This window comes from Hypomesus transpacificus, chromosome 14 (genome assembly GCF_021917145.1).
Source record: "Hypomesus transpacificus isolate Combined female chromosome 14, fHypTra1, whole genome shotgun sequence".
Classification (NCBI taxonomy): domain Eukaryota; kingdom Metazoa; phylum Chordata; class Actinopteri; order Osmeriformes; family Osmeridae; genus Hypomesus; species Hypomesus transpacificus.
The window spans coordinates 12,518,709-12,545,075 of NC_061073.1; the positions used below are offsets into that span (position 1 = coordinate 12,518,709).

General features: G+C 49.1%; 3 protein-coding genes across 8 annotated transcripts in view; 2 read left to right on the plus strand and 1 right to left on the minus strand.

The window, feature by feature from the left end:
- The window catches only part of furinb (furin (paired basic amino acid cleaving enzyme) b), a 55,221-nt gene extending 47,573 nt beyond the window's left edge, over window positions 1-7,648 (minus strand). Inside the window, exons 1-2 of one of the 4 annotated variants that reach the window (XM_047034462.1) lie at window positions 7,207-7,648; window positions 2,540-2,839 (exon numbers count right to left, since the gene is read on the minus strand). In XM_047034462.1, coding sequence (XP_046890418.1) covers window positions 2,540-2,716 — 177 coding nt within the window. In that variant the 5' untranslated portion in view covers window positions 2,717-2,839; window positions 7,207-7,648. Of the gene's footprint in view, window positions 1-2,539; window positions 2,840-4,817; window positions 4,927-6,829; window positions 7,052-7,206 lie in introns of those variants that run through there. The other 3 variants (XM_047034458.1, XM_047034461.1, XM_047034459.1) reach the window with 3 other exon arrangements.
- Window positions 7,649-8,099: 451 nt separating this feature from the next.
- On the plus strand, window positions 8,100-15,126 carry accs (1-aminocyclopropane-1-carboxylate synthase homolog (Arabidopsis)(non-functional)). 3 transcript variants are annotated; one of them, XM_047034455.1, is made up of 15 exons: window positions 8,100-9,209; window positions 9,485-10,272; window positions 10,416-10,475; window positions 10,677-10,747; window positions 10,907-10,976; window positions 11,089-11,155; window positions 11,260-11,357; window positions 11,494-11,571; window positions 11,776-11,876; window positions 12,576-12,665; window positions 12,878-12,923; window positions 13,112-13,253; window positions 13,412-13,554; window positions 13,908-14,061; window positions 14,467-15,126. In XM_047034455.1, exons 1-15 carry the CDS (start codon window positions 8,564-8,566, stop codon window positions 14,901-14,903), a joined length of 2,991 nt encoding a protein of 996 aa, XP_046890411.1. In that variant the 5' UTR covers window positions 8,100-8,563; the 3' UTR covers window positions 14,904-15,126. The 3 variants fall into 3 exon arrangements, with proteins under 3 accessions (XP_046890411.1, XP_046890412.1, XP_046890413.1); XM_047034456.1 differs by having other exon boundaries at window positions 9,530-10,272; XM_047034457.1 differs by having other exon boundaries at window positions 9,190-9,260.
- Window positions 15,127-16,041: 915 nt separating this feature from the next.
- On the plus strand, window positions 16,042-19,641 carry si:ch211-256a21.4. Its single transcript, XM_047033767.1, has 4 exons — window positions 16,042-16,257; window positions 16,630-16,852; window positions 17,743-17,934; window positions 18,600-19,641. Exons 2-4 carry the CDS (start codon window positions 16,639-16,641, stop codon window positions 18,893-18,895), a joined length of 702 nt encoding a protein of 233 aa, XP_046889723.1. The 5' UTR covers window positions 16,042-16,257; window positions 16,630-16,638; the 3' UTR covers window positions 18,896-19,641.
- Window positions 19,642-26,367: the final 6,726 nt, after the last annotated feature.

Here is a 26,367-nt window from a genome sequence, read left to right on the forward strand (position 1 = left end):
TGCGCTCTTGGGGTCATTTTGTTCGGCTGGCCACTCCTGGGAAGGTTCACCACTGTTCCATGTTTTCGCCGTTTGTGGAAAATGGCTCTTACAGTGGTTCGCTGGAGTCCCAAAGCTTTAGAAATGGCTTTACAACCTTTGCCAGACTGATAAATCTCAAGTACTCATGTGTCCCTGAATTTCTTGGGATCTCGGCATGATGTCTAGCTTTTGAGGATCTATATCAGGTTTTCAAACTGCATATTGTCATGCTACCGGATGTCATCAGGAAGTCATGTTAGTAACAGCAACCATGACAGAATGATGCGCTCCTGTTCACTCTCAAATCCCCTGGTTGAAGAAGACTGTCTAACATATGGCATCCACCATCCACCACCCAATATCCATCGCCCATTATTATCCATTTTCCACATGTATTATCCACCACTAGTGGTGTACCGATACACTCACGATACAATATGTATCACGATACTGGGTGTAAGTGATATTTCTTTTTACTCGAGACTTTTCCAAGGGGTAGAAAAAAACGAGAAAGAAAGTCACATCTGGAGAAGCAGAGAGATTGCTAAGTGACAGTCATGTACAATGTCCCCCATCATTTACATTACATTTAGTCATTTAGCAGACGCGCTTATCCAGAGCGACTTACACCAAGTACAGGGACATTTCCCTGAGGCAAGTAAGGTGAAGTTTCGTACCCAAAGGCACAACGTCATTTTTGCACGAACCAGCAACCTTCTGATTACTAGCCCGATTCCCTAACTGCTCAGCCACCTGACTACCACCTGTGCACCCATCACCTCCATTCACGTTCGCATTGCTTCTGTGTGTTCCATTGCCAGCATGCACACTAATGCACTTTGTCTCCGAGAAGATTTCAGAGCTGACTTGTTTATCAGAACCGATTAAACTATGGCAAAAGTGGACCCCCCCCCCCCCCCCCCCCCGTGCCTGTTATAAGTGCCAGTTATACATAAAAGCCGGTTCCTTGTGCAAAATAGCTCCTTGCTTTGCAGTACAATATGTTCACAGAAGCACCCACACAACACCCCCTGATTAATATACGATGACTCTTATCGAGCCGAAGGAGAGAAACTCGACAGGAGAACAATGCGCGCAGACCAGATTACTGTGAGGGGCTTGACGAGGAGAGCCCCTCGACTGCCGTCTTAAACAACAGGGTCGCTGGGCTCGGCGGGGATAACAAGAGGAAAAACAACAAGAGGCAAACAAGGCCGCAACATTGATCGAAAAAATAAAATGAAGAAGTTAAGCCTGAATTAATTTTCGAAACCCGCATACAAAAGTCCTCTCTCCCCCCCGCCGCCCAAAAAAGGGACTTGAGGGGGGGGGGGGGGGGAGTGGGGCGTTCCGCACCTCCCACGCATGTATGTTTGGGTGTTTACTGGGGTGTGAAGGCAAGCTGGCTCCACACAGACATAGGCTCGTGTGTGAAGTGAGCCAGTCTGTGGAGTATACTGATGGAGGGATGGCTCTGGGGAGGAGCAGGTCAACAGGAAACCACAATCAGACAGAGGGAAAGACTCACGCAGCCAGGGCTACTGGAATGATGTTTATCTAGAAGAGAAAACATGTTGCCTAATGGTCTGTCTCAGCAGTCTCTCTTTCTCTCTCTCTCTCTCTCTCTCTGATGGTAATCACTCTCCGTCCGTCCCTCCCTCTCTCTCTCTCTCCCTCTCTCTCCCTCTCTCTCCCTCTCTCTTTCTCTCCCTCTCTCTCTCTGATGGTAATCACTCTCCGTCTCTCTCTCTGGCTCCCTCTGTCTCTCTGTGTCTATCTGTGTCTGTCTGTGTCTGTCTGTCTGTCTCTCTCTTTCATCACAACATGAAGAATGAGGACGCAGTTAAAGGCGCTCTCAAACCAGCTCGTCTCCTCTCCCTAAACGCTCCCTGGCGTGTTGCAAATAGGCTGGTGACTTACTGTAAAAGCCCCAAAATAACCGCCGGTTCTTCTTCCCGTTTCAAATATATCCCTGAGTAAACAGTGGGGGCCTGGCCCTCCCTCCGGAGGCCCACCCAGCCCCACAGACTGCAGACTGGAGCCAGGCACATACAGTACATTATGCCCCAATTACACACAAACCATGGGAGACAGACGAGAGCTAGCGGGCAGCTCGAAGCTTTGCCACTGCTCACGCACAAACATGGAAAGGCTTAAAAGACACCCAACAGGGATTCGCCCCCACATATGGTCGCACAGATATTCCCCCCACACAAACGCACGCGCGGAGGCACATGAAGCATACCGACACACGCATGCACGTTTGTTTTCCTATACTTGTGAGGACCTACGATTCACGCCCATTCAAAAGCGTGCTATCCCCTTCACCCTAACTGTAACCACTAAATCTAATTATAACAACTAATCCTAACCCTCCTTAAAAAAAAAACGAAATAGACAGTTGTGTGGACCAGGAAAATGTTGTCATTCCTTAGATTTTTCTCCTAACTTGTGGGGACTTCAGGTTCTCACAAGAATAGTAAAACCTGAACACACACACACCTCCCTGCTAACCTACATTGCCGTGGTTGACGAAGCCGTGCTTCCTGGCGACGAGGTCGGCCTGCTCGGGGCCGCCCTGGATGCGAACGGCCCAGGTGTTGGTGTAGACCTGGCCGGCCGCGTTCGTCTGCGGCACCGTGGTCAGGAGGACCAGGGCCGCCCCCAGCTGCAGCAGGACTAGCTGGGCCTCCATGACCAGGAGAGCAGGGGCGACGAGCCCTCCGTCAGCCCGTCTGTCTGGTCTCCCTCTGTCTCAGCGCTCGGCCGGCGCGTTGCGGGCCAGCTCTCCCTCACTGCGGCAGGGCAGGGCGGTGACCTGGAGGGCAGAGGGCACCGTGTCACGCTGGGGCATGGCTGCCAGAATGCACACAGACATTTAAACCCACCCACACACACTCTTTAGTTAATCCCTCAGTGCTACCCGGTGTGTCTCCACACATTAAACCAGAGGTTTTAATCGTGAAAAGGCCAGCAAAACGACCCAGGAACGAAAGAGGAAACCAGGCCCTGAGAAGGAACACTTTCTTAAGTTCCTCTTCTGACTCGCTCTCCAGCTTCCGCCGCTAATGAAGACTTGATTGTGGAACGTACTAGGTAGACTAAGCTGCCAAAGGACGGCTCTGTTCCTCCTTGGGGCCAATCTTCACACACTCGGGAGGGAATGAAAAAAAGAGAGAGAGAGAGCAAGAGAGAAAGAGAGGGAGAGAAGAGGACAAGAAGAGAGACAGATGAGAGAGGAGTGAGGAGAGACAGAGAGAGAGAACAGAGGAAGTTAAAAGAAGACTGGTGGTGGTGGTGGTGGTGGTTGGAGATAGGGCTCCAGCTGAGCTGGGCTGCGGAGTGGAGCCCGGGTGCTCCTTTTGACAGCTTGAGCTTAGCTGTGGTGCGTGCGTGCGTGCATGCTCGTGAAAGAAGCGGCGGGTGACTTGAGTGGTGATTTTATGTCGAGGCTGCAGTATCTAAAAGCAGAGCAGCTCTTGGCTTTCCCTCGAGACCAGTTCTGTCCAGGTGCCAGGAGAGGCGTCCGAGGCAGCGCCAGGCCGACAGGGCACAGGCAGACGAGGCAGGCCGCTCGGGCCATCTCGTCTCCACCAGCCGAGGGGCAACATATCAATTCAGCTTCTTATGGAGAGCGGACTGAGTTGTGGGAACGACACAGGGGCCATTCAAAAATCGAATCCGGTCGAAACTTTCCCCACAGCTTGACTTGACAAACGGTTTGAAAACGTTGCATCGTTAATTGGGAGGATATCTATGTGATATGCAGTCGTGAGGGGATGAGGAGAAGTCGAAGCAGGCACCCTGGTCTCTCCCTGACTCCCACACGCGCATTTCGGAGGGAGGGTGTTTTTGCTAGCAGCGGGAGGGAGGCAGGAGGGGGCCCACCCAAGCAGGTCTGTCACCCTGCATGGGGAGCAGTCTTCCTCAGCTCATTAGACCCAGAAATGGAGATGGTGCACCGGGCTGAGAGAGGGGGGGGGGGGGGGTTCTGACTGACACACGGAGCGGGGAGGGGGAGAGAGATGTAGGGAGAGAGAAATAGGGAGAGAGTGGGGAGGGAGGGAGAGGGATGGTTTGAGAGAGGGAGAGAGAAAGAGAGATAAAGAGAGGCAGGGAGGGCAGACGTGAGAGAGGGAGGACGAGAAAGTGGAGGGAGGAGACGAAAAAGAACGGGAGAGAGATCTCAAACATTTAGTCTCCAGACCACCACACACACACACACACACACGCACACGAAACACTGCATAAAGGAGCAAGCTCACAACTACAAACTTGACTTGAAATGCAACGAGGGACCACACGACTCGATAAACAAAGAGAGTCTGCCAAGTACGACACTCTTACCGAACACATCGACCCCCGAGAGCTGTGGCCCGCACATCAAGGCCATTAGACCGACCCTCGGTTGTGATGCTGGGTTCACTGACGCACTCATTAGTGGATTCAAATAAGCAGCGGCTGCCGAGCGCTGGGAAAGCAGGTCACTCACCTACCTGCTATCCTGAAATTACACAGCAGCTGATTATCGGTAATAGCTGTTCCTTCCGTGTCCAGTTAATGACGGACCTGAACGAAACCTGACATCAATTCCCAAGGATGTAATTTCCTGAAACCCTATACAAAAGCTTTCTCCCTCGAACGGAGCGGCGCAACGGGGAAAAAAAACCCAATGGCCATTTCAGCAGAGAGAAAACCTCGCCTGTTCCATGAGAACTCAGAGGCAACCTTTTAGAGGAGGTATGCGATGTGGCAAACATCGAGCCCATCAGGAAGTCAAGGCCTGGAACACTCACCCTAATTGCGCAGGTCTATGAAGGCACGGGCGACAGTGCTTCCCTCGGCTCACCAACAGCTCAGAGGCAGATGGAGAGGAAGAGGATCCAAAAGACAGTGCAGGATTCCTATCAGTTCCTCTTTATTCTACCGTGTATGGGCCTGGCCTCCTCCTCCCTGACAGGCACTCCCTCCCCCTCCCCCCCCGCTCATTGCTTCCTTTCCTCCCTCCCCTAATCACTTGAGAGGGAGGGAGGGGGGGGGGGGGGTTGTGAGTTGGAGCCACCAGGCTAGCCGTTTTCATTATGGTTTTAAAGCCTCCATAAAACAACATGGAAGTGGCCCTCTGACTTGACCGCTGGTAATTCTGCCGATCAGCAGCAGTAAACGATCCCTCTGACGGCCCAGATCTGCGATCCGCTGAGCTGTCGGCGACACGTTACTGCTCCAGGTAGGCGAAGGGATACTGTACCGGGGAGACCTGACAACGCTGCGGAAACGGTCCAGGCTAGTGTTGATGCTGCCGGGGAGGTCATGCAGAGCTGAATTGATACTCTGGGTCCTGTCTCACTCTACGCGCCATCCATGAAGGCTCGGGACTGCTCTCTTTCTCTCTCTCTCACAGACACACACACAAAATATTTGTCTCCTGCTCACACACACACACACACACACACACACACACACACACAGTAGAGCAGGACTACTGACTCCCCCCCCCAGATAGAGACAATGGTCAGAGAGCGGAACAGTGCTCATCACATCCACAGAGGCATACAACAGCACACACACAGGCATAAACACACACACACCTGCAGGACACCTTAGCTTTCTTTAGCCGTGTGTGCTGAATCTTTGATGATGTGTCTGAGAAGCAGCTGGCAGGTGGGACTGAGCCAGGCGGATCTCGGAGACAAGGGATTCATCTCGGACAACACTACCTGGAAGAGGGAGTCTACCATACCAGCAGTCACCAAGAGCAACTGCCCCTAAACACAGCACTGCATCGTCACACTTTCTCATTTCTCATATTTACAGCTGTATCGGTGCTGTCACTCAATGTCACGCTATAATAGGGGGTGTTGTATGGCATACAAGCTACAGGGAAAAACTGTTTTCCCATGGATATCAGTCACCAGGACAAAGGCCATTGTTCACCATCATCATATTGTCTGACATAACTCTTTTGTTTATCTTCTCATGTGACAACCCCACCCCGGCTTGAGATTGCCAAAAGATCATTTCCCACAAAAACAAAACCACAGTTACAGTACAAGTGCAGACAAAGGGAAAGAAAGAATGCCATTCAAGACACACAAATCGTATGCTGTGCCGTTGAGCTACTTAGAAACTAAGCATGGAAAATCCATAGAACTTTGGATCGTGCTACATTCCAACTGGTTGGCTAGCCAGGTGACCTTGAATTTCACTGCTGAGATTCCAATGGGCATTAGATACCAGACATGCAGAACAGCTAAAGAAGGATACGTTTGGTCATAGCAGGTTCACATTTTACACATAATCTGACTATTCCTTTTGGCAAACAGGGTGGCACAACCAAACTTTTACTTTTATGAGTCCAGACCAATATTCTGTGCTAAGCAATCAATGTGACGTTGAACACAACCTCTCTCACATGTGTCAACTAAAATAATGTCTGATATACAGCCATACAGCCTCAGGCTGGGGCGATGCTGCAACAACAGATGTTATAAATATATGAACCAGTTCGGATTTACAGTAGCTGATTGAAAATTATAGGCTACAGAAAGAAACACAGAGAGAGAGAGAGAGAGAGAGAGAGAGAGAGAGAGAGAGAGAGAGAGAGAGAGAGAGAGAGAGAGAGAGAGAGAGAGAGAGACAGAGAGAGAGAGAGAGAGACACACACACACACACAGAGAGACAGAGAGAGAGAGAGAGAGAGAGAGAGAGAGAGAGAGAGAGAGAGAGAGAGAGAGAGAGAGACGCATATCAATAAACTGCACAGCATAAGGCCAAGTGTGATATGACAGTCTGACATAATCGTTCTTACCAAAAGAGGACTGGTTAAAACGTCAACTTCGATAATGAAGCGGAGGAATGAGATCCATTATCTCGTTGGACTCGCTGGCTAACAAAAAAACAATATTGGCTCTGAATAGAAATACATTGTTCACGGAAGAATGTATTGTTCTCAACTCTACGCCGGAGGCGAGTAAATGGAATCAGTTAAAATACATCTAAACCTCCGACAGATTCTGCAAACATGCGCTGTTGCCTCCCAGCTTGCATTTCCCTATTTTGTTCCCTCCCACCCTACCCAAGCTTAGAACAGATACATCCATTCCTTGCTTTCTTAATTCCTCCAGATGCTGTTTAACGTAAAAACAACAACCAAAGTTAACCTTGTTTTTGTTGATAGCTACTTACCATCATCGGAGGTAGACATAATAAAGCATAGACCGCATCATGTCTCTTAACATCCCTCTGTAAATCCCCTCGCTGTTGTGTACGTCTTCGGCAACCAAGCTGGACTTTAAATGACCTATTGTTGGGGAGTTGACGAGACACTAGTACACTCCTCAACAGTCCAAGGTGTGTCCGCGGAACTGCAACATTGTTCCTTTGATATGACTCTGACTGCCACACCGGCTAGCTAGTCTAACGGTACTGTATCCATGCCTTATTCTAACTTTTCGCATCGCTTCATCTGACGGTGTCTTGTTTTTAAAGCTTTCCAGACGTAAACTTGGAAACCTATTTCCTAATGGGACAACACATTTCAATGTTTTTTCTCCTGCGTATCTTCTCCAAACTGAATAGATGTGTCAGTTAAAATTGAAATGTACAATATCCGTCTCGTACTCGTAGCTAGCTAGCTTTTCATTGGAATATTACCAAGCTCGATACAGTTTAAGATGCTAGGGATTTCACAGTGTACACTTGTTTTGAGAACGGCACTGCACTGATTTAAGCGGCAAGGAATTGGTGGTGGCATTTTTCCTGGGGTTTAATTGTACAAATACGTTTTGTTTCGGTTGCAACTGGCCTTTTTTTCGTAAATGTGAACCGAGCAGGTAATCTGATAATTTGCGTGATCTTAAAGTTGAAAGCAAAGACAAACTCCGCCCATGTAGTGAAATAGCGGCTACGATGAAATAAATCGAGGGTACTGAACACACTAGTTCCCAGGAAGTACGTCACAAGACGTGTTGACGTTAAAGCCACGCCAACTGTGGTGTGTCAGCGCCATCTACTGCAATAATACTGGATAAATACTACATTTTTGCATTGTCTGTGTCGTTCCGTAGAGGGTGCTATTACTGCAGGATCTTTACTTAGCTCGCTTGCTGTAACACCCTATGACAAGCAGCCTGGTTTCAAAACCCGCAAGCCCGCTTTCTGCTGTTAGCACGGGCCAAAGTTATCCCGGAATAAGGACAGCACGCATGTGCCGTCAACCCGGATATAGAATTTGATGGTCTTCTTCTTCCATTTTATGAAGCTATATTCAATTTACATATAAATTGGCAAAACTGAGGATTTGTCTGGGCATTGTAGCGCCACTACGTCTATTTAAATCGGTCCCAACCGGGATAAAAAGTGTAGCTATCTTAGCGGTGAATATCACAACTGCCAGTTAACTGGATTTCGCATTCAAGACAGTACATTTACTTATACCCTAGCCAAGCTAACGGTAGCTCGAGCAGGTGATGCAGCAGCTTACTTTAGGTAACTGGAAAATTGACTTTGCATGTAACGTTAACTTTTGATTAAGAGACTGGGCATGATGGACTACCGTGGAAGAAGACATGAACGTGGAAGCAACTGGTCTGACCCAGAGATAGTTGAATTGCTCCAGCTGTGGTCTGACGAGACAGTCCAACTCGAGCTCGAAAGCTCCCTTCGAAATCAACATGTCTTTGACAGGATAGCGGCCGCTTTGCGAGATAGGAGCATATATCGCACAGGGGACCAGTGCAGGGAGAAGATCAAAAAGATGAAGCTGGAATACCGACGTATCAAAGACAATCACAAGTTGAGGTCCTGGAAATTTTACGATGTGATGGACAGGGTCTTAGCAAATAGACCAGCCATAACGTATTCCTCGCTGGGAGGTGCAGTCATCGCCCACCAGGTCCTGCACAGTCCCAGTGGGACAGACGCATACATGCACGGGCTCCCTGCAACTACTTTCGGTCCCGCGATCACGGGTGGGTTTTTGTTTGGCAACCCGCCAAGGCCAGGTGATGACGCGCTGCGCGTAAAATGTGAGGACGTGGAGTCAGGTGATGGAGCACCCCCACAGCTGCTCTACAATTATGGGTCCGAAGATGATCAAGAGACAGAGAGGAGATCTGCCAGATTGGACGAGGATCCTGTGCCCCTTGTTGAACGTGGGGAGTGCATTGCAAACATGATATCTCCATCAGGTTAGCCAATTTCGGCAGATGTGGCATTTCTGGCTCTGTCCATGTGGTCAGGTAGTTATTCACAACATAATGCAACTTTTAAGCCAACATAGCTCTCTTTGGCCCTTGTAAAACATTGTCTTTAACATAATATTGTTGCTTTGAAGCCTCCTACTCCTACCAAATAAGCAATCGGCTGATAAATTGAATAATTATATTAGTAACAAGATTGACAGGCATTTAATCACTGTGTAGCGTAATTCTTGTAGTAGAAATGCATTCTTCTGGCCCTGCAGCTACAGAAAGAAGCTATCATCCCCCTGACTGTATTCGGCCTGCAGATTTCAGCGACCAGAACCTGGCCGGTTCCTCGGGCACTGGAGCCTCCACCTCCGCTGCTCCGGCTCACATGGCACCAGAGGGCCAGGGAGAGCGGCAGGGCCCCCGGACCCAGCCCCCCGAGAGGCAGAGGAAGCGCCGGCGTGGCGCGGGCCGGGGGTCCGGCTCGTGCGGGGGCCACGGGGCCTTGGACCATGCTCTGGTGAGCTTCCTCAAGTGGCAGCGCTCGGCGGAGGAGCGCCTCCTGTCCCTGGAGGAGGCGCGTCTGGAGCGGGAGGCGCGGGCCGAGGAGCGGAGGGAGCAGCAGGAGGAGAGGAGGGCAGAGAGTGAGAGGCAGCATGAGCTGCGTCTCCTCAGCGTGTTCGCCGGGGCCCTGGCTGCAGCCAGGCACACCGGCCCCTCCACTGCTGACAGCACCCTCCCGCCTGCCGCCGCCGCCGCCCCTCCCGGCTCTCTCTCCGCCCACTCTGTCTCGACGTGCTCCACCAACCCAGAGGCCCCTGCTGCCTCATCAGCCCTGGCCAGGCTGCCCGTCCTCAGCCCCCCCTCCGCGGAGACACTTGTCCCAGCTGGGCTTCCCCCTGGATCTGGCAACATCCTGGCCACTCTGAGAGGGGCCGACACACCTGGGCACAGTGTTTACCTGTCCTGCCGGGGTAACACCATCAGACAGCACCAGGGCATCCTGCAGGAGGGCTACACCCAGTACCATGCTGATAAACACCATGACACCCACAACCCTGACGTGAGTGGAACTCCTTTCTCCATACTTGACCGCCAGAGGGCTCCTGTAATGACTGTATCATCGCAACTATGATAATATCCCCATTATCAGGTGCTTGCAAAGTGCCTCGCTGGTAACTATTCTTGTGTATGACTCATTCCCAGGGAATAATCAACATGGGCACCAGTGAGAACAAGCTGTGCTATGATCTGCTCCATAAAAGGGTAAGAGAGAGTGAGAAAAAAACCCAGGGAGAGATTTGGAGAGAGACAGAGAGGAAGATTAAAAGACCACAGTGGGAGTGGTTTGTTCATCTGCATTTGGTTATCACCAACTGGCTCTGGTGTTGTTACAGAGTCAGTGGTCCAGCCTATGTCTCTGGCGTTGCTAACCCTGCATCATACTTCCTGTTTCCCTCGTCCCAGCTGGCCCAGTCTGACATGCAACACATGGACGCAGCTCTGCTTCAGTATCCAGACTGGAAAGGCCACCGCTTGTAAGAACCAGTATCTCAAGTTAAACTAATAGAAACTCAATTTTGATGTTATTAGAATGGTCAATTTAGACATTCCATAAATGTTTGACTAGATTTAAGACTGGCAGTGGAACAATAGTATGCTGATGTTGCCCCCCCCCCCCCCCCCCCCTCCACTAGTCTGAGAGAAGAGGTTGCCAGATTCCTGACACACTACTGTCACCCCCCCAGTCCGCTGAAAGCTGACAGTGTGAGTGGTCTCTTCCTTGGCTAAAAGTGGTCAAACCTGTGTTTTCGCGGCAGAGTTCCTTTCTCACAAAGTTGAGCCGAGTTCACATACGCATTTGTCTGTGTGTGTTCAGGTGGTGGTTATGAACGGCTGTGGTTCTCTTTTCTCCTCCATGGCCGCTGTGATATGTGACCCTGAAGGTAAGCGCTCCACGCTCGCACCCCAAGGGTTGGACCTCCACATGGTCACCCCTCCCCTTGAGTCCCCAAGGCTCCAGGTCTCACAGTCATCCATGCCGTTTCAGATGCCATGCTCATCCCCACCCCGTTTTATGGGGTGATTACTGAGGACCTACACCTCTACAGTGGAGTCAGGCTCTACCATGTTCCCCTGGACTGTGAGGTACTCTAGCCCAAGCCTTAGATGCTGTGGGCAGCCCTCTGTGTTCTTACAGTGTGTGTGTGTGTGTGTGTGTGTTTATGCTGAACTTTATGATAGAACTATTTTTACTGATGTGTGTGTGTGTCTGTGACCTCAGCCCAGTGGCCTCAGCGGCAGGCCATTCCAACTCACCGCGTCCCATCTGGAGAAGGCTCTGACAAACGCCAAGAGAGAGGTGAGGTCACACGAGGCTAGTTCATTGCAGCCTGTTAGTGTCCAGTGTTCCAGGCTACATGAATCAAGCGCCGATACGCAACCATAGGACAAACATGTCGTGTTCTCACACACCTGCATACTCGCATTGAAGTGACAGCCGAGACGTTTGAACCCTCTGGTAACCTTCTGGTAACCTCCTGTTTTTTGTTGTTGTCCTTCTCAGGGGGTGAACATCCGAGCCGTGATCCTGGTCAACCCTCACAACCCCCTGGCAGAGGTCTACAGCCCCCAGGAGATGAGGGCCTTCCTGGAGTTTGCCAAAAAGTGGGTCACGAATCGGAATGAAAACCAACGAGATCCTGCCAGTGAAGACCTTGCACGAATGATTGAATGCCGAAAGCACACCCATAGATCCTAAAAGTTTTGTTTCAGTAGAGCTGTTTCAGCATGGAAAGGGACCTTGATCAAAAGTACCCCCCATGGTCCACCCAGCACTCTCAATTCAGGGCTGTACGTTCCTCCAGCAGCTCCCTGTGGAGGTGTGGTGTTCTGGGGCAGCACATTGATTAAGCAGCCTCAGTATCCATTCGTCTTCATGTGTGTTTCCCGAGGTAGCCGAATCATTCAGAGGTTTGTCACCCGTGAGGAGGACATGGCACCCGAGGCCCCTAGACGTCGAGCTGTACATCTCCTCTCAAACAGGAAGATGGCTAATGACACCCAAAGCACAGGAATCGTTTAGCATCTGTTGTTTTTTGGGGTCTCACACACACACACACACACCCTTCCACACTCACAGACCGCCCTTGAGCTGTGTTAAGACACATAAAGCTGAGAGCTTTTACACAGCTCCCTGAGGCCGACGAGAGAAGAGCCGTTTTACTGCCTGCGCTCCTTCTCTCCGTAACAAGACAAAGTAAATATCATTAAAACCATGCCCAACCAATTGTTAATAAATTCTGTCTTGTTTTTTCTTTTGTCGCCCCCCCCCCCCCCCCCCCGTATTCCTCCTCCATACCTCAGGCACAAGCTGCACGCCATCGTCGACGAGGTCTACATGTTGACTGTGTTTGACGACTCTGTCCCGTTCCACAGCGTTCTCAGTCTAGACAGGTAGCGTGGGGCTCGGCTCTTCTCTGTGGGGGGGGGGGGGGGGGGGGGGGGGGGGGGGGGTGCCTTCCCACCCTGCCGCCATGCCCAGACCTAGAGGTGGCCCTCTGGGTCAACCGTGTGGGGCATGGGTTTGGATAAGGAAATTACCTCAGGATATCAGTATGGTGATGTGTATATATTGAACTCTTAACCCTGCTGTGCCTGTTTTCCAGCCTGCCTGATCCTCAGAGAACGCATGTTATGTGGGGGACCAGCAAGGTAAAAGTCTGAGTGTGTGTGTGTGTACATACTGTAGTGCGTTAAATAACCATACTATATGCCAACCTTGTGTATGAGTCTGTGAAGCACTATCTATGACTGTTCTGTCTTTGACATGTTCAACCCTCTGGCCCTGTAGTGCTCAGTTTTGTGTGTGTATTTGTGTGTGTGGTGGGTGGGTCCTGCAGGACTTTGCGATGGCTGGAATGCGTGTAGGTACTCTGTACACTCAGAACCAGGACTTGGTAGAAGCTCTGGACCAGATGGGAGCGTTTCATGGTGTCCCCGGACCCATACAACACCAGGTGGCCCAACTGCTCCAGGACAGGGGTGTGAACACACACACACTGGACACATACATATTTACACACACACACACGCACACACAAACAGTTATTCTTTAAAACCGCACCCACACAGTTGGAACACACAGACAGCCCTTCCGACATGCATTTGGAAGGTCACCTTGGTCTGTGCTGTGTTTCCAGACTGGGTGAGCGGAGAGTTCCTCCCAGAGACGAGGCGGAGGCTGCAGGCTGCTCACGGCTACGTGACCCGGCAGCTCCAGGGCCTGGGCGTACCCTACCTCCACAGGTCTGCAGGCTTCTACGTCTGGGCAGACCTCAGGAAGGTGAGGACCCCCACCGTGGAGCTCTCCAGCCCTGCTCATCCAAACTGTGAAGGGGTTGCTCCCTCCAAAGCAGATACCCCCAGAGCGAGACTCTCTAGTTTTAAAATGTCTTGTCTTGTTAATAGAAAGACATGTCATGTGTGGAATCTCTCTTTCTGACCTTCTCTCCCGCTCTCATTCTCTCTTTTTCTTTTTTTCTCTCTCTTATGAAATCCCCTTTTCCCGTTCTCCCCCTCCAACACTCCCTCTCTCATTCTCTCTCTATTACTTTATGCTCTCTCTCCCTCTGTCTCTCTCTGTGTCTATCTTACACACACTCTCTGTGTTTCTCTCTCGGTCTCTCTCTCTGGCAGTACCTACGCGAGGCTTCGTTTGCTGAGGAGCTGTCCCTGTGGAGGTGTTTCCTCAGACACAAGGTGGTGCTTAGCTGTGGCCAGGCCTTCTCCTGCTCCACACCAGGGTGGTTCCGCATGGTCTTCACGCAGCAACAGCGCCACCTCCAGCTTGGTCAGTGCACACAACAACAGCGACGACCACACATAATCATTTTCACGACGGTTTATTAGGGAGAGTACTGCAGAGTAGCACTTGGCGGGGAACCAATACATGTCAGTCTGCAGCTATTACATATACAGTTGCATTTATTCATTTAGCAGATGCTTTTATCCAAAGCTATCTCCAGGAGAGAGCTAGTAGCTATATAACAACGACTGAATTAGAAATGTGTATGTTTTCTCACACGAGCGTAGAGCATATTTTCCTTCCTACGACATAGCTGTGCTATTCATACACATATTCACATGTTTCGAGCAAAATCCTTTGCAAAGACGGATCTCCTCGGTTCCTAGCCGGGGCGAATCCACCCAGTGAGCTGACGGGTGGAGACGGGGGCGGTGTGTGCGCTCGTTTCAGGCATGGAGCGGATCAGGCAGGCCTTGGAGGAGACGAAGGCAGCGAGAGGCTTCTCTGCCTTGGGAGCCCCCACAGCCTCTGGGGGGCAGGAGGAGGCCTCAGTGAGGTCACTGAAGAAGGAGGACAGCACCGACTCAGACAAAGCAGTGACCGTCAACCCTGTGTCCGTCAACCTGCCAGAGAACAAACCAACAGACGAGTCAACACAGGAGGATGAGCCCGCCTCTGACATCCCCTCACTGGCCAGCGAGGACTTGGTGCTGCTGGACTGCCAAACGTCTCAACCCGCAGATGGATTGGACTCGCTGATCGGTGCTCTGAGACAGCAGATCCGCTCCTCTGATTGGCTGGAGAAGAACACCCCCGAGCTGGCTGCTGGGGAGGACCCGGGGCTGCTGGATGTCTTCACTGAGCTGCTGGACAGGGCCAGGAAGTAGGAGCCAGGGAAGGAGACAAACAGTTGATAAATAGACACTTTCAAATTCAGTTGGATGCTAACTTGTTTTCTTGTTGTGTTCCTGTTCTGCATTGCACTTTTTATTTCAAAATGTGATCAAAAGGTTCATGATTATGTATTCCCGTACCACAAGGTCTTCTGTAACAAATAAAAATGTGTATGGTGATGCTTTTTAAAGAGTAAAGCCAATACATCAGACCTCATCAAAGGGTTGATCTGTTTGGTTAGTTGTTTAAGAAAGTACCGGTGCAACTGTGATCATGACAATTATATTCGTAATGGAATATGAATATGGATGGATATCATCATCATAAAATATGCTTGAGACCATATTGAGTATTTGACGTTAGAAGTGTCACGTGGTGTTTCTGTCGGCCGTGGGTTGTTGGGGTCTTTCCATGAACCACCTTACATGATCCATGATACTTCGGGTGGGAGACAAGAGAAAGCAGACTTCCGTTTGAATCAACCTAATGTATGTGGGCAATTGAGAAAGATTAGGCCTAAACGAGGAAGTGGGGGGTTTCTTTCCTTTGCTGAGTTATTTATAATGCAGAACACAGTAACACTCCTATTTTCCCTCACTGTTATGTGAAACAAAAGGACAATGAAAACGTCAAAGATTTGTTTTTTAATTGTGAGTTGTTCAATTGAATTGCATTAAAAACCGTAGTTGATAAGCTACGTATATCGGTGTTTTTCAAGCCGCAAATCAAGCTTTTTATCCATTTCAACTCCCACTTAAAGACCCGATCTGGTCCAACCTAACCTCTGGTCTTGGTGTTCGTCATTATGTCAATGGATCGGCAGTGCATCGCATGCGAAAGTTGTTTACTAAATCAACTTTCGTATTCATAAACGACATGTTTCAGTGTTTGTTTTCACTCACAAACAAAGCTTTGCTTGAAAAGGACAGTGGCCGTTTGACCACCGTTGGGTGATGCAGGACTCAGACAGATCATTGTACTTTCCTGCTGCATGATGCGTAATGTGTCACTGTTGGAGATTCAGGGGGAAGTCAGCCGCTGGGTCGGGTGGAGGGAGGGAGGTGGGTAGTTTCCATTTCTGCGATGGGGGAGTACCGGGGGCGGGGCAGTGCCATACAGACGGAGGGAAAGATCTACAGTGTCATATTCCACCTCACTGTAGGTGGTTTATTTGTTCTCTGGCGCTGATGTCACCACTGACAGTCGTTTATCTCCGGTTTTTTAAGTAGCTCGCACATAATCCAAACATAACTGTCAAAGCACGCACTTACTGAAGAACACAGTTCAAGAGTTCAAGTTTACACCCTCTGACTACAAGATTTTATTGTTCTTCAAACAGGATTAAAGGTAAAATGACTGTTATAATCCTTTTTTCTGGTTAGCCACTTTCTATTTGTTAAAACTTCAGATGTTTATAATCCTGTCTTCTGGTTAGCCACTTTCTATTTGTTAAAACTTCAGATGTTGAGATGTGTGACAAATAAACAACAACAAAAGATATATTGGCAAAAGATGTCAAACTATAGTCAAACGTTGCCTTTTTTAAACGCTTTGGACAAAACATTTGCAAAACGTAGGCTTTAGGTAGAAACAGAAAACCTACTGTGAGGGGTGGGATGTTCCACCTCTCACAGCTTCCTCTCCACCTGTCTCCCTCCCCTTCGGTTCCCTCCGTCTCCCTCCACGTTACCTCCCCATCTCCTCTCTTCTCCCCACCAGTGTAGCAGTATGAAGCTGGAGCTGGAGCTGGAGCTGGACAACTCTGGGAGTCGATATCGCCTGGCCCAGTCTACTGTGGGCCTACTGGGCTGCCTGTGTGTCACCTACTCTGTGTGGAGCCCCGGCTGGCTGGGCAATAAGGGATTGTGGACTCACTGGAACGCCACAGAGGCAGATCAGACCCAGCCGGCTGGACGACCCTCAGAGGGGCTCTTCTTCAACGGTGAGTGGAGATCGTTGGACGTCTGTCAGGATCCCTAGAACCACCGTCTTCGTCAGCGCTGTGAGATAGCTGGTTGTTATTTGAAGCTTTGAGAACATTCTTATCTCCAAGTATCTTGTATGACTGACTCACTGAGATGATAACACTTACAGTGGTGATAACACTTAAGACAAAGATATACTATGAAGAACTGAAACCTAGTCATTTATAATTATTATTTGTGTTGAGATAGATAGATACATAGAGACAGACATACATGTATACATAGATACATAAGCACAATACAAATCACCAAAGTTGATAGTTAAAGAGAAGTACAGCTTGTGAGACAATAAAGTAGGGTTAGGGTTTATGTGACTTCAGGGTAAAGGTTTTGGACAGACCTCCAGTACATTTGGATTGCGCAGGTTTACAGATACACAAACAGGTGGGAACTTGCTCTTGCTGTAGCAGATAATTGTATGATCGGAATGTATCGGGGAGGTGTCCACATTTTGTGATAACAGTACTAAATCCTGGCCATTTTTATATACAATTGAAGTGAATCACGGGAAACTACTAGACTTAATGAAACATTTAGATTCAGACAGTAATTTGAATTGTAATGAAACAGTAAGCTACTCTCTAGTAGGACTTTGGAGGTTGATTGAGCTGTTTTTGCTTCTCCGATTCAGGTGTGCAACGCCTTCTAGTAGGCAGGTATAGACATGCCTGCATCTGTAGCATGAAGAAATGCAAATTGAGCTAAAAGCATGAGGTTGAGCACAGCCACATCATTAATAATGTTTGTCTGAGACCAAAATTGTATGTCACTTACTATACAGTCACGAGTCGGTATCCTCAATGCGTGTTTGTACGCGTGTGTGTGTGTGTGTCTGTGTGTATTGCAGTCCTGGAGGCAGAGCGAGTGTTTGCGGTCCTGTCCTTCCTCATGGCGGTGAGCTCTGGGGCTCTGTGTCTCGTCTTCACCTTCTGCTGGACGTCCCGGACGGTGCGCTCCTACTCCAACACCCGCTCGCTGCTCATGGCTGGCCAGGCTCTGTACCCCACCACCCTGCTGCTCCTCACCCTGGGACCCACTGGTCAGTACGGGGCCTCCAGTACACTGTAGGAGATGGATGTAGCTTAGCGGCAGAGCTTTGGGTCATGCCAACAATGGCCACGATTGTGTCTGTGAGAAAGAGAGCAGTGAAAATGTTCCCTGACCAGAGAGAATGGCTTTCTTGCCTTGGCACAGGTAGATGTCATTATGTAGATATATATTCAAAACTTTGGTTGACAAGAAGGTAGCTATATTCAGTTTCTGTTGACCACTTACATTCTGAAAGCTTTTATGCAAAACTGCAGTCATGCCCACTAAGGAGCCATTTATTTTTGTTAATGGCCTACTTTAATCCTATTATTGGAAATAGCTTTGCTACAGAGGAAAAATCTGTGGCACAGGAAGCTCTGTGGTGGTTGAGGAAAAACACAAAAGGACATACTGTGCAACAAACGGACCCAAATCGGCACTGTCAGCGCTGTGGTTGCTGCTGATAGAAGGATCAGTGTGAGCCCATACACGTTCAGACCTGTGCCAGCCCCCAATCGGGAGGCCCTTGTTTAAGAATAGGTGCACAGTTCTCAAATATTAAAAACGGATACTTTGATGAAATGTCCCCCCTTGTGTGTTGGATAAAGACATTGTAGGATTGAAGTGTTCAGCCGAAGCCCTTGAATCATCACTTAATCCCTTCTCTTCCTTCAGGATTTTTCTTCTTTCTCAGCTGGACTCTCTTCACCTATCAGCACTGGTTGGACATAACCTTAACTTCCCTGGGCTCCTCCTATTGGCTTGGGGCCCTGGGTTGGCTTCTGCTATTGGTGGTTCTGCCCGTGGTCTTCCTGGTGGAGCAGTGTGTTGTCCCAGACGTCATCGGTGAACTGATGTTGTGGCAAAAGGAGAGCCAGCTGCCATACGCCATCCGCTCTCTCAGTGAGGGTCATAATCATGGTAACAAAAGGACTAATAAAGACTTGAGGAGGATTGTCTCTGTGCCTTGAGTGAAGGATAGTGGGTAAAAGCTTGACGACTCGACGACAAGGGACTCACTCACAGTTGTCCCTCTATACCCCTTTGGAGGTATTGACTCGGAAGTTTGTTCTGGAGTTTGTGTCTGTCTGGACTTTGCTGGAATCATCTCAATGAGTCTACTGGGACACCTATTCCTTGTTGGATGAGCTGCAACATGGAACATGTTAAACGTTTGTGCTCCTCTGGAGCCCTCTTGTGGGGATCAAGAGCTAGGCTCATTGTGGGAAACCCACCTCTGCTTCTAAGTGTAGCTAAGTTCCCAGTTTGGAGAAATGTAGAAACAGTAAAACTATAAGCCTTCATTGACAGTTATTGACAATAGCATAGAATGATTTGATGTCTTTGCATTTCTTTATCACGGTCTGTCCATTGGTGTTCCCAGTGCCGTATGACCTACATTTCAAATGTGATCTTTTTCTTACCAGTCCTGTGATCACTAACAAAGGTAGAATGAATGCTATGAAAGGTGCTAGTTTTGAATTTTTATATATGCTATCCTATATTAAGGATGTCAACACACTCATGTCAATGTTAGCTTGATCTGTGATAAATATTGTTCACTTGCTCCTTTTGATAATATATTCTTATAGGAATATGTAAACCTATGATTTAAATGTTACATAACTCTAAATATAGTCTCGTTCTCAGAATGTACAGCTTTGTATGTATGCCAAACATGATTTTAAGACATTTAAAAGAAAATGTGTGAGCATAATGGTATCCGTCAATTCTGTATAGTTTTGTCTAAGCTACCCTGTGTCCTAATATTTTGTGCATCTGTGCAGTGAACAGGATAAAGCTGCACACATAACTGCACCTGGCTCAGACGTGGTGCGTTGACGGGTTTGCTTGGCTTGGTTTCGTTTCATCCTAGGTTGTGACTGCCCTCAGCTGTTCTGAGGCTCTGGATTCCAGACGCCAGCCCTTCAAAGCCATGTTTCCCTCCCTCTATGAGGAGCTCTGTGGGTGGACTGTCCTGCCAGCCTTCCCCATCTCCTCTGTTCTCCCCTCTATGTCTCTGCCAGCTGCGTCCAGCTCTGCCAAGCCACTGGACTAGACTGACCCCACCTCCAGTCCTCTAAGTCCCTGTTTACCCTACTCCCTTCCCCAGGTAGACAGTGGGAAGCAGGGTGCTGGCGTGCCAGCGTTTGCAGTCTGAACCCCCCAAAGTGAAGGAGAATTAACTCGCTCTGACTCAGCTAATTGGGCATTAATCAGGTGTTGGTCTAATTAAAGGCAGTTCCGCCCTGTTGGCGCCTGGTAATGAGGATGTTATTAAATCCATAGAGGATTTTAGTCTCTATTTCAATTCACCATTGGGGCTGCAGCCTTTAATTGGTGTTTGAATCAGGGAACAATCCTTGAAGGTCATCCTACTTGAGTATCCCGATCTCATAACATCTTCAGCCGGGGTGCACGCCATCTCTTCACGTCCTTAATAGATGGTGGGATGACGTTGGGTTGCATCCACGCGTGTCTCTTGCTCTTGTTCTGAGTGTGCTTCCTGAGATGAGATGTGGCTCTGCTCCTTAAGTCGGCCTTTCATGTCATGTAGCTATGCAGCCCATAGCAACTCTCGTCATGTTGCAATTTTAACCTGGTCCTTGATGTCCTGTGTAGAGGAGCTGTACAGCTGTGCTCTACCTGCCCACAGACATTGGGGGGGGGGGGGGGACAACAACAACACTGTGTCCTAGGGGCCCCCCCATCCCATGTCATCCAGACACCCCCCCCCCTCTCACCCTTTCCCTCGAGGTAGTGAGTGACAGAAGGAGGTTGACAGTCACACAAACAGAGTCTGAGTGAGAGAGACAGACCATGCCAGTGAAGACAGACAGAGAGAGGCAGACCGAAAGAGAGAGAGAGAGAGAGAGAGAGAGAGAGAGAGAGAGAGAGAGAGGGTGTACGCCACAATGGTATCAATCATGGCGGGCAGTATGATTGAATGGCCCGCCTGCCAGCGTGGGGCTGCTGCCCCCGGCAACGCGTGTTGAACAGTGCCTGGGCTTCACTGTGGCTCATCCTATCAATTAGAGACCAATTACACAACCATGTCCTGCTAATTATGCAGCCTTGCAGTGCCAATCCTGTGTGCGTGTGCTCGTGTGTGGGCGCATGTGTATGTGTGTTTCTGTGTATGTGTGTGCGCGTGTTTATCAAGATAAATAAATAAAGACACTTGCTGCCAATGCGACACAGGCCTAATCAGATTTTCAGAGCTGTAAGTTAGTGTTCCAGAAATGGAGTGGAGAGGAAGGAGAGTGAGAGAAAGAGAGAGAGAAAAAGACAGGGAGGGAGGGGGAACAGAGTGTTGTTTTCCTGCTTGGCCTCTTGGTGGTGCTGATGTCACACCTGTGCTAACATGAGGCGTCTGACAGGATGTGAGTGAAAAAAGTGTCTTTCTTTTATGCTTTACATCTGATGAGTAATAAAATCAGAGGATGGACTGTTGTGTATGTGTGTGTATGTATGTATGTGTGTTTGTGTGCATTTGTACATGCACGCATACTTTGATATTTTCGGTGTCTACAAATAATGATGAAGTATTTTCCGAATATTTGGTTGGAGTCGGAATTCACTGGGCTACTTAATAAGTCAGGTTTGTTTTGGCTGGGCCTGGAAGCACGATAAATTATGAAACAAAGTGAAAACTCGATGCTCTTTACAGTTTCATTTCGATGTAGTTTATATCATTCATGTTGAATAATTGTAACTTCTCTATCAGGTTAACGCTGTTTTGTTCAGAGCACAGACAGAGGAGGAATGCAAACGAGGACAAGACAGCAGGGGAGACACAAAGCAGATGATCAGAGAGGGAACGGGGAGAAATGGAGAGAGGATTTCAGATGTGACGAGTTACTGTAGCTTCACATGGAGTGCTTGAACTCTTGCCGAATTGGGACTTGTTGTGTCTGTTAACCATCTACTAACAGCCAGTCTTCATTGTCTTTCCTCTCTCCCTGACCTTCTCTCCTTGCCTGTCTGTACCTGCCTCTCTCTCCGTACCCCTCCCCCCTTCCTCTCTCTGCCTCTCCATTGCTGCATCCTTCTCTTTAATCCCCCCTCTCTCCACTCTCTCCGTCCCTGCCTCTCTCTCCCTCCCTCCCTACCGTCCACCCCACCCCCAGTCTCTCTCCTAGCTTCCCCATCCCTGCCTACCTCTCTCCCACCAAACCCAACACCCTTCTATCCCTGACACCAGACACTCTCCTGGCCCATCTCTCCTCACCTCTCCAACCCTAGAGGACACATTTAGCGGTGCTTGAGAGCTGTGCTGGCCAACTTGCTGCCCTGCTCCAGCTTTGAGGCAGTAAAGAGCAGACATAGGCAGTCTACTCGGCGCACTACCTTCAATTCCACTCAATAGAAGCGGTCACTCTTTGTAAACGGGGATGTCGGGGGACTTCATCTAAATTTGGCCCCGTTTGCTGGAGAGGGAGACGGGCTGGGGGAGTGCGGGGAGCTCACCCTGCATCCTGGTGTCCTTCAGTCCATCCTTTTTCTCAGAGAGGACTGTCTGTTTCTTGCGTAGAATCTTAAACTTGCCTTTACTCTATGTTATCTACATCAGACCCCCTTGCTGATAACATTCGGTTCAAAAGCAACCGAGAGAGAAAGAGAGAGAGAGAAAGAAAGAAAGAGAGAGAGAAAGAGAGAGAGAGAGTTTTTGTTTGGGAATACCTGTGTTTTCGTTGAGAAAATAACACAATCTTAAGGTATGCTTGACTTGTGTGTGTGTGTGTGTGTTTAAGGCTTATGCCAAAATCGAATCCATTCTGGAAGACACAATGAGAATGAATGTTTGGGTGCTTTGTGCATGTGAGTGTGCGTGTGCGCGCGTGTGTTCTCCATTTGGACATCTCTGTCCAGACAATAGGGCCATATCTTCATTCTCCGGCTTCTATTCATCCCTCCGCCACCTGCAGCCTGTCTCCCTGCTTATCTCTCTGTGACCAAGGAAATTAAATTACAAATATAATCACTCGGTGCCAGTTACTTTAACTGTAAGACTCTGCTTTGCATATAGAGTGTGCTTGCTTTGGAGACAAGTGGTGCAAAGTTACTCATAGGCCTATTTGTGATAATGGGCTATGCCCTACTTGCGGAAGTCACACGCTGTCTTTCACAATGACAGTGGTATTGGGAGGAGAACCGTCGAGCGAGGGGAGGGGATTGGGAGGGAGAAACGGCTACAGCTATCCAGACCAACACATTTCTTTACTTAGTACCAAGTGATTGATGGCTAATGTGGTGTGCACTTGCTGAGGCACACACCTTCTCACACATTCTGAACAAGAAGTTACTGTTTTATTCACAATCAGGCTTCCACAATCATAACCTCTCAGTGGTTATGTTTTGGAAACTAACTAAACTATGGGGTACAATCCAACAACAACAATGATCCAATCATAGATAACTACTCACCCATCTACTGTAATAACTACTTAACTGTCTACTGTAATAACTTCTCTCCTGTTTACAGTAATAACTACTCTTCTGTTTACAGTACTGGCTGAAGTACCTGACTGCACTGGTGTTATGTCTACCTGGGGTGAATAAGGTGAATCATGACATGTAGACTGGGTGAATGTGGAAACACAAATAAGGAATAGTGTTGAGCATTTCATTGCATTAGAACCTCATTCCTTGCTATCTCAACAGCACTTCCCATTGCATCATAGTCCAACTACAGTTTTCTAGAGCTGTAAAATTGATGTGGCTCCACACCAGTTGTAAATGGGGCATTCACACAGCACAGACGTGCTAGGAAGAAGAGGCATCCTCTCTCTTTTACTGCCCGCAGGCACTGACAGGAGGCTGAGCCGAGATATTATGATTGGCTGATCTCTGCTGAGTGTTGCTCTGCTTGTTTTGGGAGTGACGTCACCTCGCTGAATGCGCCTTCCAAACAGGGTCGAGTTGCCTCTGAAGAACACGTTGGTGAGAGAGGCCTAGGTAGGCAGATTGATCTGCTTCCCGCTAGGTTCGATGAGTCACCGTGGCTGTGATCAAACTTTTACCACCACCTGCTGTTCTCGTAGTTGGTCTCACACAGGATTCAGCCCTGCAAATGACAGCCCCCCACCACCACCTTCGCAAGCCTCCGATATCACCATATCACATTACATCATACCCGTCTCCCCCTCCACCCCCTCCATCCTTGCATAATCAAACTCTGTATCAGTTTAAAGATCAGTCACTCTAAATCGGCCCGGCATCAGTCCGTGTCAAAGCTCCATTGTTTCCCGTCTGAGCAGTGAAAAGGCCACGGTCATACTGGCATTTCCAATAATGGACTTTTTAGTTAAAAGGACAGGAGTATAATACGTGGATCCATGTGTGGGAGCAGGGCCATTTGTCTGGCTGGGAGTGGAGACGAGGGACACCGGGGGGGGTTCGAGATGACAGACTACAGCTCTGCTCTTTTCACTCTTCCCGGCTCGCAGAGGCAACGAGAGAGAGAGAGAGAGAGAGACAGAAACAGAGAGAGAGAGACAGAGAGAGAGAGAGACAGAGAGAGACAAAGAGAGACAGAGAGAGAGAGAGACAGAGAGAGACAAAGAGAGACAGAGAGAGACAAAGAGAGACAGAGAGAGACAAAGAGAGACAGAGAGAGACAGAGAGAGACAGAGACAGGGACAGGGAGGAGAGTGCATGTGTGCTCGACTTTCCGAGTTTGCTATTGTGACGCAATCCTACTCCAGCCGACAGAACGGCTGTGTAAATCGACGTGAGTTTCGAAGACAAAACTAATACATGATTAAACAAAAAACAACTTTACCGAGCGGGTGTTTACCAAGCCAGGATCCCCTGGCAGCAGGGGGGCCCCCTTCCTCACACGGGGGAAATCTACATTTAATTAACACAGAATTAAAGAGCATTGTTATTTTGATTAAAGACACTGGGCCATATTCCCCAGTCTACCCTGGTGTTCCCAGAGCCGGCTTAGGGTGTAATTTCGTGTGGGTTGCAGAGACAGGATCAGGCCCATCTGGACGGTCTGCCTCTCTCTTAGACGCAGGGCTCACATCCTTATGGGTCAGCCCTCATACACACACACACATACACACACACAAACACACCCGCATTCACACAAACACCTTCTTTCCCCTCTTTCCCCCAAGCTTGACCGCAAATTTCTCCGTGCTTTCCGCTGTTCTGGGTCTGGGTGTCGCCTGTAAAAGAAAAACGCAGCCGTCTTGTGTGCTCCAGCTCTCCATTAAGGCTCCATCAGTCAGAACAGGAGGGCACAAGCCCAGCCAAGTCAAACAGGGTCACGCAACACAGCCCGCCCCTCCAAAGGGCCCCAGACTCCATCCGTCAGCTCAGCTGTCCCCTGGCTGTCACTGTGTGATTACAGGGGCACCTACCTGGAGGAGAGCGAGAGGGGATGATGAGTAATGAAGCCCTCCCATTCCCATAACCCCATTAATGATTATTAGCAAAAACCGGAGGTAAGGTTGAGAAGAGGGGGACGCACCAGAGAGACAGGGAGAGAGAGACGGATGAGGGGGGAATGAGAGGTGGCGAGAGGGAGTCAGGCAGGTTGCCTTGACGGATGCCTGCGCATCGGGGGCCCGCCTCCTCGAGTACTCATTTTCCAAAATCATCTCTCAGGAAGAGGGATGGAGGAGGGGACAGACAGTGGGAGTCGACGCCATCGGCAGTTCACTTAGATCCTGGACGGGTGTGGACAAGAAAGGGAACCTTTTTAGACAGGAGTTGGTAGATTTTCACTCATAGGCCGTATTCTTGTATTCCCGATTCTTAGGTGTATTTGTCTCTAGCCCCCAATAGCTTGGCATCAGTTCTATTCAGCTGTTTGGTAGAGCTACCATAGACCAATGGAGAAGGAATGATCTCAGTTGAAGTGTAGATAAAGAGATTTTATTTTGAATACTCTAAGCCTCTGTTTGACTCCTTCAGCTCTCGCACATTTTCCTCTGAGGATCTTTGTTTCGAATCAGACGGAGGAGAGTGTGTCTGGGGTTCAACTCTTGGCCTCTCCCTTGCCTTTGTGTGAAATAAAAAACGATCCCTTTAGTGCTCTTACTCTGAGCTAAGCCTGTTATCCTGTGTAACTCCTGAACAACTGAACTATCTTCCTCTCTCTCTCTCTCTCTCTCTCTCTCTCTCTCTCTCTCTCTCTCTCTCTCTCTCTCTCTCTCTCTCTCTCTCTCTCTCTCCCTCTTCTCTCTCTCTCTCTCTCTCTCTCTCTCTCTCTCTCTCTCTCTCTCTCTCTCTCTCTCTCTCTCTCTCTCCTCTCTCTCTCACAGACACTCAGAGAGAACACCACTTCATCTCGATGTTTTCTCAAGTTTAGCTTCTCGTGGACCCCACCCTCCTACCCTCCCCCAGTCCCCCTTCCCAAGCCCCCCCCCCCTCCCCCAGTCCTGCTTCTCACCCTCATAACACGGCACGCCAGCTGCCTGTCTCTGCC